The 11,102-nt window shown below is 32.2% G+C and overlaps 1 protein-coding gene and 1 long non-coding RNA gene across 5 annotated transcripts; one reads left to right on the top strand and one right to left on the bottom strand.

Annotated features, from left to right (window-relative positions):
• The first annotated feature begins 248 nt into the window (after window positions 1-248).
• On the top strand, window positions 249-3,773 carry LOC109807848 (scarecrow-like protein 13). 4 transcript variants are annotated; one of them, XM_020370520.3, is made up of 2 exons: window positions 249-409; window positions 1,555-3,773. In XM_020370520.3, exon 2 carries the CDS (start codon window positions 1,758-1,760, stop codon window positions 3,393-3,395), a length of 1,638 nt encoding a protein of 545 aa, XP_020226109.2. In that variant the 5' UTR covers window positions 249-409; window positions 1,555-1,757; the 3' UTR covers window positions 3,396-3,773. The 4 variants fall into 4 exon arrangements, with proteins under 4 accessions (XP_020226109.2, XP_029129049.2, XP_082932056.1 ...); XM_029273216.2 differs by lacking the exon at window positions 249-409 and adding an exon at window positions 416-813; XM_083075930.1 differs by lacking the exon at window positions 249-409 and adding an exon at window positions 830-1,022.
• Window positions 3,774-7,584: 3,811 nt separating this feature from the next.
• Window positions 7,585-9,276, bottom strand: LOC145957784 (uncharacterized). The gene is made up of 3 exons (XR_014433781.1): window positions 9,241-9,276; window positions 9,051-9,149; window positions 7,585-7,774 (listed from the first exon to the last, which is right to left on the bottom strand). It is a non-coding gene; the product is annotated as an uncharacterized LOC145957784 (long non-coding RNA).
• Between the last annotated feature and the right edge of the window lie 1,826 nt (window positions 9,277-11,102).

Below are 11,102 nucleotides of genomic sequence, written 5' to 3'. Positions count from 1 at the left end.
TAGCTGACGTGGTGGGCTAGGAGTGGGTACTAGTTTCTGGTTTGTGGAGGGGCACATGTGGATGAGAGAGAGAGAGAGAGAGAGAGAGTGTTTAACGGGTGCAGAGCAGAAGAAGATTCTATATGTTCATTTCTACTCGGCTTTTGCTCACTTTCCTAGCTCCTTCCTTGGCACATAGCAGCATTCCAGTGTTCAATTCAACACAACCGAGTGAGAGTAAATCCACAACGTGTAATTCCTAACTCTCACTTCCTAATATATATATATTATTCTCTACCCACATAGCTGCACCTATTAAAATCAAAACTCAGCAACTACTACTAATCCATAGTTTTAATTCACTTTACCACTCTCTCTCTCTCTCTCTGCACACAACTCAAGTCTCAAACCAGGCTAGACACGCTCACAGGTATGCTTTCTATGTACACTTCGTAGGTTTCAACTTCCCTTGTGAGCAATGCCTCAGGACCAGCACGCTTTTTTTTTCCTGTCTCATGTGTTGGATGATTCACCTCAAACACCTAAATCATAGTTTTTTGTTTCAATTTATATTTTCAACATAGGATTCCTGTTTTCCAACCGACCTCTTTACCATTCAATTTCGTGGGGTTTCTGTTACCACTGTTTTTTTGTCTTTTTATTAGTGAAGAAACCCAAAATGGAAAAAATATATATATATATATATATATTTTTTTTTTTACGGTTAAGACTCTTATCTTATCTGTTATTTGAGATGAACTTGGAAACTATGACTTTCCTATGAGGTTGACGATTTGCGAGTTTGGCAGCCGAAGGGGTTGAATTTTTTGGCATGTATGATTCAATCCTTTGTTTTTCTTCCCTCTAGTGTCAGCGCTGGTCGTTGCTTGTGCATTTATTCTTCTTTCGTTATTTTATCGCTCAGTCAAATGCTTTCTATTTTCCCTTCTCTATCATTTCTGTCTCTGTTTCCGCAATCTTAAACTACGCGTTACTGCTAGCGTATCGGATCAAAAGTTCTTTTTCTTGGGAACATGACCCGAGTAATAATATACACGTTTTCATTTTTCTGTTTTACTCCTCCATTTTTACTTTTTTTGTTCTCTGCATTTTGGTTACCTTGTTAATATCAGAAATTCTTCCATTTACTGTTTGAAGTCTCAGTTGGGAAATTTAACTGGTTAGTAGTGGATGATAATCTAAGCCGTATTCGTGTCCATCTAATGTTTATTTAAGATCCTTAATTGATCATTCAGAATCTAAAATTAACACCACCTCTCTCTATCTAAAAAGATACTTCATTATGAGAGCGAGTTTGCATCTTATGAATCCAACAGAAGGTGGATCAAATGTTTTTAATCATGTTTTCTTACATTAGATGGATTCATTTGACGAAGAATCTTCGCAGTAGCCCGGATTTGTTTTCCCCTTCCATAGATTTTTGAAGTTTGAATTTACTTTTCTTTAGCTCATCTTCATTATTTAGATCTTCATGTATCAACCTGTTTGAATCCAATTTTTTTGTTTTGTTAAATCACCGTTAAGTTTTCTTAATAGTTTTATCTTATTATGCAGGTTGTGTTTCTTCAAAACATCTGTGAACGGTTGTTGGCAGATAATTATTGCGTCTACCAGCTCATAAAAACAGTGACTATGAGTAATCTGCAAAATTTTACTGCATGACCATCAAGTGTTCGTAAGAACCTTCACAATCAGAAGATCGACAAATTTTGTTATTCTCGTTAATATTTCTTGGAGAAGGGAATAGTTCTTTCTAGATGCAAACGTCTCAGAAACACCCAAGTTCAGCTGGTGTCCATTTCTATCACCAGCCTGTGCAAGGCATTTACCAAATGTTGCAAAGCAATCTGTGCCATGATAGCAGCAGCCAGGGAACAACTAGCGTTTCTTTTGAAACCTGCAAGGAGCAATACTTTACTCTGGAATCATGCCCTGCACCCACTGCTTTCATGGATTGTGATGATTCTCCTTCCTATGCCAGTGTATCATCCAAGAGGACTCCATTTTCTCCACAAGGTTCTCAGTCATGTTATTCAGACCACCACCAGTCGTCCGACAATGCCTATGGATCCCCGATAAGCGGCTTGTCTAGTGTTGATGACGGGCATGGACTGAAGCACAAACTTAGAGAACTGGAAATTTCATTGTTGGGACTAGATGAATCTGACATCGTAGACAGTTGTGGCTGCTGCATGGCCAAGGTTGGCCTTCAAGGAGCATCTCAGTTGGCTAAACATGACTGGGATCAGATTGTGGAAAATATTCCCCAACTTGACTTGAAAGGAGTCCTCAAGGTATGTGCACAGGCAGTGTCTGATGATGATATTCCAATAGCAAGAGGCTGGATGGACAATGTATTAGGGAGAATGGTATCAGTTTCTGGAGATCCAATCCAGAGGCTAGGTGCTTACTTGTTGGAAGGGCTTAGAGCAAGGTTGGAATCATCAGGGAATCTGATCTACAAATCCTTGAAGTGTGAACAACCAACAAGCCAAGAACTAATGAGTTACATGCACATCCTGTACCAGATTTGCCCGTACTGGAAGTTTGCATACATATCTGCAAATGCTGTCATTGAAGAAGCAATGGCAAATGAATCCAGGATCCATATAATTGATTTCCAAATTGCTCAGGGCACTCAGTGGTATTTACTTATACAAGCACTTGCACATAGGCCTGGAGGACCCCCTTCTCTTCGTGTAACTGGTGTTGATGATTCACAATCGATTCACGCTCGGGGTGGAGGACTTCAGATTGTTGGAGAAAGACTAACAGATTATGCCAGGTCTTGTGGAGTTCCATTTGAATTCCACAGCGCTGCAATATCTGGCTGTGACGTTGTGAGAGGAAATATTGAAATTCGACATGGGGAAGCTCTGGCTGTAAACTTTCCTTATGTTTTGCATCACATGCCAGATGAGAGTGTGAGCACTGAGAATCACAGAGATAGATTGCTGAGGTTGGTTAAGAGCTTGTCTACCAAGGTTGTTACCCTTGTTGAGCAAGAATCCAACACCAACACTTCCCCTTTCTTTCACAGGTTTGTTGAAACCCTCGATTATTATACTGCTATGTTTGAATCCATAGATGTGGCTTGCCCCAGAGATGATAAGAAGCGGATTAGCGCAGAGCAGCACTGTGTGGCACGAGACATTGTCAACATGATAGCTTGTGAGGGAGTAGAGAGGGTGGAGAGGCATGAACTTTTGGGAAAGTGGAGATTGAGACTTTCCATGGCTGGATTTAAACAGTGTGCATTTAGTTCTTCAGTGATGGCTGCTACACAAAATCTCCTAAAGGACTTCAATCAAAATTATAGGCTTGAACATAAAGATGGTGCTCTTTATCTTGGCTGGATGCACAGACATATGGCCACCTCTTCTGCTTGGAGGTGAAACTGACCAATTCATGCTTTGGCATCCTTTTTGACCTTTAATAGTTTACCATATATCCTTAGGACTTGAGATTTACCTATGTTCTATACTGCATTCTGCAGAATCTCAAAGCACGTTGTAAATGTCAATACTGAAATTAAAGAAAAACAGACGTCTGTTGTGACTTATTTTCCTCCCTTCGTTCGCGGGGTTTAGTGTTATTTAACTAATGTGAGATGAGCAATATATTCATCCTGTTTCCTCGTTTTTTTCCTTGTAATGACTACTGAAATGAGAAATCCCCTACTACTGATGTACATGAAGGTTTGGTCTACTACTCTAGTGACTTTACTATCTCCAAATTTATAGTAGTTTCCTAATTTGAGTCAAAATACATCATTCTACGCGTGTATAACTTTACTTCTCTTAAATTTATTTGCTTTGTAGAAATAACATATTCCTGAATGTATATTGTATATCTTGTGAGTTCTCTCAAGAATGTTCTAAAAATTTCACATCACTATACCTAATGAATGGATGTTTACATTTCAATATTGATTCAAGTGATAAAACCTTACACCCTAAGTCCTAAACTCAATATTGATTCAAGGGCTTAGGGTTTAGTTTAATCTCAAGATATAGCTAACTCATGTATAATTAGACCTTGCTGAAAAAAGATATAAGTAATAAATAGGCTTAAATTTATGATAAGTATTTGTGATAAGATATAGTTTCATTATCCATATGAAAACTAGCTGAAATGCAATAAGTGGAGGAGGATAAAGGAAGAGTCTTGGAAGCAAAGGGATAGTCGGAAACAGAGATATAGGCGCTGCAATTTCCATTTGAGAGCACAAATTAAAAATAAATACACAGCTAAAGTACTACTCCTACTACTTTTACAATTTCTTGATAGAAAATAATACTCGTATTTATAACCAATGACTTTTAAAATACTGTAAAAAAAATATTAAACTTAACTTTTAGATGTCAATTACATATATGAATTCCATAAAGTAATTTCTAGAAGAAGAGACAAAAGAGAAGGGTTATTTGAAAAAGAAAAAAAAAAAAGGATAAAAAATATGCTTAAAAAGGGAAAATGGGAATATATTTAATAAATAGGGAGTATAAATAGAAGAAAAAAAAAGGCTTTTTTTTAGTTAACCAACTTGGCTCATTAGTAGGCCAACCCACTTTGTGGGCTTCTTAGTCCACTTTATAGACTTCCTGACTCACTTTTATTATTTTAATAAATAACTAAAGAATATAAATTAACAAAAAAATTGATAAAAACTCACCCTCAAGAAAATGTGAGACCATATTATAAATTACACTATCAATTTAATTAGTCAATTTTAATTAAAAATAATTATTTAGTTAAAGTTAACTAGTCAATCTAATTAATTATAATCAATTTTTAAAAATAAAATGTTAACTATTTTTCGGTACAGGTTTAAAATGTTAACTATGATTTAGTTGAAAAATTAATCCATAAATAATTATATAAATGAAACATATTGTAATTGAGTTAAACCTGAAAATAAAAATGACACGACAAAAACTGTGATCTTTAACAGAAAAGACAAAATTCAAAACAAATCCAATAATTTATAATTATAATCAATTAATTTTTTTATGTTTAATTATAATCAATTAATTTTTTATGTTTAATTATAATCAATTAATTAAATTGGAAAATTATTAATAACTATTTAAATAATTAATTAAAATATTATTTAATTATTAACATAATTTTCTTTAAAAAAATAATTAAAATAATAATAATAATTAATAAAATTAAAATCTAAAGTGATCAATTTTCAAAATCCCACATCATCTATCTTAATTTTTCAGATGTAATTTATATATTTATTAAACAATTTCATTTAATGTCAATTAATTTTAAGATGAAGTTTAAAATTATATCAAATCCTATAATTCATCTCTTTTTATTTGCTTATTTTGAAAAACAATCATTACATGATTCCACAACTTATTCCATTCTCAAGAGGTGAAATTTTATGTGTTCAATTATCTCCAATACATCCTTATTTTCCTCCGACAAATATGAAATCATTTCAAAAAAAAAATTAAAAAAAATATTGTTAGCCATTTCTGCCCGCACTACACTCCAATAACCCACCAAATTGAAAGAAATTCAACCCAACATCCTCATGGAAAACTGTGCATATATATCTCACCATTTTGAAATTTCAGACTGTTGCCATTACTGCTAAATAAAATATGATTAATGTCTTTTATTTTCTCACCATATTATTTGCACGATAATTCATTTGCAATCATTATCTTTAAGAATAGATTATTTGATGACTTTATACGATTTGAATAAACTTCACAAAATTATATAGAAAATGAACTCCTAAAATTTTATTGAAATACAATTATCGTCTCTAATATATCGGAGAACGGCTGTAGTTAATTTATTAACATCATCTTAAAGAATATTTTATATTGCATAATAAATATTTTGAAAACTTTAAAATAATATAATTTAATTATATCTTATAAATATATTATTTTAATTTGTTATATTTAGGGTGTGTCTTCAAAAACGCGGTTCTTCATTTTTATGTATGTTTAAATTTTTTATCTTCACATAATTCTACTAACAAAAATTAATTTTGGTCAAAGTTAAATAAAGATTGCTTTTACTTTCTTAAAAAAATTGATTTTAGTAAGTGGGTGTTTAATTTTCCTCATTTACTCTCACGAAATTTTAATGTTTACTTCAAATACCCTCATCTAATTCATAAATGCTCTGATTCATCTCATCTAATTTGATTTTTTTTATCAATGTTCTTATTGATCTTTGTTTGGATTTAAGATTTTGTCGTAGAAAATTTTTCTCATCAATTTTTGTTTTATCGATTTAGCTTCTTTCATCCTTACGTGTGTATATGTTGTCCTTATTTTGAACCTAAAATTTTATTGGACATCTATTTTTTACTTTAATAGTAACCAACAACTTATCCAAGTTAATAATATACATATCAATATATAATTAAAAAATGATACATTACAATACAAAAAGAAACATCAACAATTAGCTAAGATCCATTTTGGTCATTACACACTTAAAATCAATTTTGATAACAATTTCCCAAACATCATTCAATATGAAAATCAATTTTCTAATAAATGCATTCAAACAAAAATTATGTTACTTTAAAACCACATTTACTTAAAATCAATTCTGTAAAATCATGTTAATATCAAATTAATTCTTCAAACACAAATCTAAACACACACTTAATCTTTGTCTTAATGAAATTAAGATTTATTGTAATTAATATTGACATGTATTATCTTTATTTAGATTAAGTTCAATTTTCACAAGTTTTTTCCTTCATTTTTCAATTGAGTTATGTTAATTTTACTTTTAATTCACATATTTTATCTCAAGGTTGTGTTTGTTACGTGGAATATTTTTATTTTTGTTTAGTAAGTTTTTTTTTTTTTTTGAGGTGTTTTGTTTAGTAAGTTAAAAATATTAGTTTTTCATGTTTATTTATCATTTATGAAAAAATAAGATTTATAGGAAACATAGTTTTCAATAATGTTTTTATATAAGTTTCTCACTAAATTATTCTCATGAAAGTATCTGAGAATCTAGTAAAAAAATTTGATTTTCATGTAACATTTGTAAACAGTCATAAAATTATTTAGTATCAATAAACAAATTTAATCATTACCGAAAATATAATTTCCAATAATCATGATTAATAGGTATGAGAAAAGATTTCTTCTACCAAACATCACATAAATGTTATTTTAATTTTTCTAATTTTGGTAGCTCATATTAATTCACCTAAACTTTAAATTGATTTAAATTAAAATTCTTGCCATAAAAATCCAATTAATAATTAACATATATATATATATATTTTTTTTTTAAAGTATCGGTAACATTAATTTACGTACAGCGACAAAGAAAAAATATATAAAATCTATACAATGTTATGAAAACCGGTTTTTCTTTACATATATTTTATAATCTGAAAAATTAATGACATATCATATTTTTTGTATTATTGATTAAATTTTATTTAAAAAAAATTAATTTCCATATTAAGCTTATTATACTCTGTAACGACCCGCCACGGTCTCTACACTTAGTGGAATCGCACTACAACTAGTTAACTAAGAGAATATTAAACTGGATAACACATACATACAGGCATAAATATAAAGATCGAAATAATTAAGTTTCTGTATATAAAATATAGCACCATATATGTACAGTCATCCCAAAATATTCCTTAGTGCCGGTCAAGCACTGACAAAAAAAAAAAATGTTACCCAGAATGGTAACTCAAAACACGAGACTCAGCTCCTCGTCTCACAACGATCATCTCTACTCCCAAGCTATCCCTGACCTGCTCCCATACCAAGTATGATCATCGCAGTTCCACCACATGGAAAACAGAAGGGTAAGCTAGAATTCAAAGATCAATAATACAAGTACAGAATAAAAATTCTATACTACACATGCATCCCAAATCCTGTCCCTAAGGAACCTTTCATCTCAATCAATCATTCATTCACCAAACATGAAGTCAAACACCACACTTCATCATATTAATAATCATGCAATGAATGCAACTCATGACAGATAGGCATACATATCAATCATCTAATGCGTCGTCACGCATACACCTAGGAGATCTCCATAACAATAGAGTTGTATAAGTGACATTCCATCCTACCGAAACCACCCCAACCGTTTTCACGCCCAATGCGCCCGCTCGGTCACAGCTAAACAGGATATATAATCCTCACTCGGGTTTACTCGGATGATGTCACTTACACACTTGGAAGTCCAGATCCACCGTCAGGTATAGCACAGCTGGGTACGGGCTTACCACGACCTTGACATGCATTAACCAAGTCAATTGTGGAGTTCGCCCACCGACTATCCGCAAGGATCCACGCACCTTCCCGAGTACTTGGTTAAGGGAATAACCCTCGACCTCATACCCTGCTCCAACACTAGCTAAGGACTTAGAGGAGACTCACCCAACCCAGTGGCCTATCTGAGCACCACTCTCCCAAATCCAGTGGCCTCCCAGAGCACCACTCTCATATATCAGTGGCCTATCCAAGCACCACTCTCAAGAGACTCTATGTGAGCTCTTCCAGTTCGAAATATTTTTCCTCTCCTCAAGTCCTAGGTTAGACTCATGCCATAGGCATCACATGCAATCATGCATCATACATCATAATGGTCTGCCCACCATCATGATCAACAACCATACACATGTCATAAGACATCACATGCAATAATGCATCATACATCATAAATGGTCTACCTACCATTATGATCAATACATACCATATGAACGTATCATATTCAAACATTCATATATATCATCACAAAGCATACATATGAATCACACCTCACCATACATCATATATCATACATACATGATCTAAAACTTCAACTTTAAACATGCATAAGCATCAATTCATTCATAAATATATTCAAGCATAGTGCCGTCAACTCGCGCCTGGCCTAACACCAACCCAAGAGCTCTAAGCTCTTCCACGCCTGACACGCTCAACCTGCGCCCGGTCTAAAACTATTCAGAGAGTTCAAAACTCTCATCCAAACTAACAAATTCAGCCACATGCAAACAATCTAGCTTCCCTTACCTGAAGATTGGCTCAGATAGCCAAAGACTGAATCAAAAGTATAATTTCCCCTCGAGGCTCAACTCGAAACTTCAGTCCTCCCAAAACAAGCTTTCTAATCTGAAATTCAAGAAAAGACAAAAGGAGTTATTGATCTAGAGGAGAAAAGGAGTTAAACAGAGAAATTTGGGAGAGAAAGGAGCTCACTGACCCAGAGACCTTCTCTCTAAAACTTCTCTCTAGAACCATAACTCCTCACGGCCCCCCCCTTCACCCCTATTTATAGGCAATCCGGAGTGGCCAGAACGGCCCGTACCGATACCGGAACGGCCCGTTCTGAACTCCCAGATCACGCACAAAATCCACGCCCAGAACGGCCCGTTCTGAAAACAGAACGGCCCGTTCCGGGACTCATCCAGAACGGCCCGTTCTCCCTCAGGAACAGCCCGTTCTCCCTCTGGAACGACCCATTCTCCCTCCGGAACGGCCCGTTCTCCTTCCTAGAACGGCCCGTTCTCCTTGTCGGAACGTCCCGTTCTCAACTACAATATGTAGTTCAATTCAGTAGTGTGGAACGGCCCGTTCCAGTTTGGGAACGGCCCGTTCCAGTTTGGGAACGGCCCGTTCTGGGCTACTGAATCAGCCTCTTTTTTTTTTTTTTTTTTTTTTTTTTTTACAATTTACATACTCGGTGTAAACAAACATTTATATGTGAACTCAACAAGAATGTATATGTAATATATATATATATATATATATATATATATATATATATGTGTGTGAAATTTTATTTAATAATAAATTATTAAAATTAATATAAACATTTATCATTAATATTTTTCAAATAAATTCAATTAAGCATTTTTTTTCATTATTTGTGTATTAGTTAATCATTTATTATAAATTTTTGTTTCTATACTAAATTAATTAAGTTTTTTGTTTATTATTTTTTTATATAATTGTTTTTTTAATTATATAGTTGAGTAATTATTGATTGGTTTGAGTTGACTCTCATGTCTATCACATATAAGATAGTCTGTCCTTTAAATTAAAGTTGTAATGTTTAAAAGTGTGGAATTATTGAAACCAAGTGGTATCAAGTGTTTGTCCTTTAAATGCATTAAGATGTCAAATTCTTAATAATAATTTTCTACTAATAATTAATCCTGAAATTGGCGTAAAAAAAACTAATCATGAAATTAGTATTAAGAATTTGACATTCTTAATGAAAATTTTGAATTATACTAGCTAATTAGATCGATTATGGCCATACAATCAATATATTAATACTCAAGTGTTTTCACTAAATGTGTACAAACAATTTTCTTAGTTTTTTTAAAATTGATTTCCACACATGTATCTATCTATACACCTATCGAACTAAAATATTTTCACTAATTTGGTTATATGATATTTTCAAAATTTGGTTAAATTGTTTCAATTTTTTACTTCGTTTTCTTTGATTAACTTTTCATTTAAATATATTTATTGACTTCTCATATTTCCAAACATGGATTTTAATTGTTATTTTCCCTTTTAAATAAATAGAATTTAAAAGTACATTACAATTTACGATCGTTAAATTAAAATTACTATTTATTATATATGTCAATCCTAAACTGAGAAAAAAGTATTGATATAATATTAATTGTGGTTTTTTTACTCATTTGGAAATTGTATCATCTTTTAATCTTTCACATTTAATGATTGAAATTCTATTTTATTATTTTATCATGTTATAAATATTTTATTGGTTAGAAAGTTAACAAAAACATAATAATAAAATTCTTTCCCTGAAATTCTCGCATGTCATTTTTTAATTATGAATTTTTTAAACACTCATTAAATTAAATTAATTCATTAATGATTCAAAAAATTATAATGAATAAAAAAAATTGCTTTATTTAATTTTCTTTCATTTATATGTTTGTTGACTTTTCACGTATCCAAACTTTACATATCCATCAATTCCATTGACTATATATAAAAATAAAATAAAATAAAATAAAAATTAAACTTTAAAATATTTATAATTACAAATATAATCTACGGTGCGTGTATCTCAAAGATACG

Source organism: Cajanus cajan, chromosome 5 (genome assembly GCF_000230855.2).
Source record: "Cajanus cajan strain Asha chromosome 5, NIPB_CcT2T_4, whole genome shotgun sequence".
NCBI lineage: Eukaryota > Viridiplantae > Streptophyta > Magnoliopsida > Fabales > Fabaceae > Cajanus > Cajanus cajan.
The sequence above is the reverse complement of the archived record's forward strand: the minus strand, read 5'-3'. Positions and strand labels throughout refer to the sequence as shown.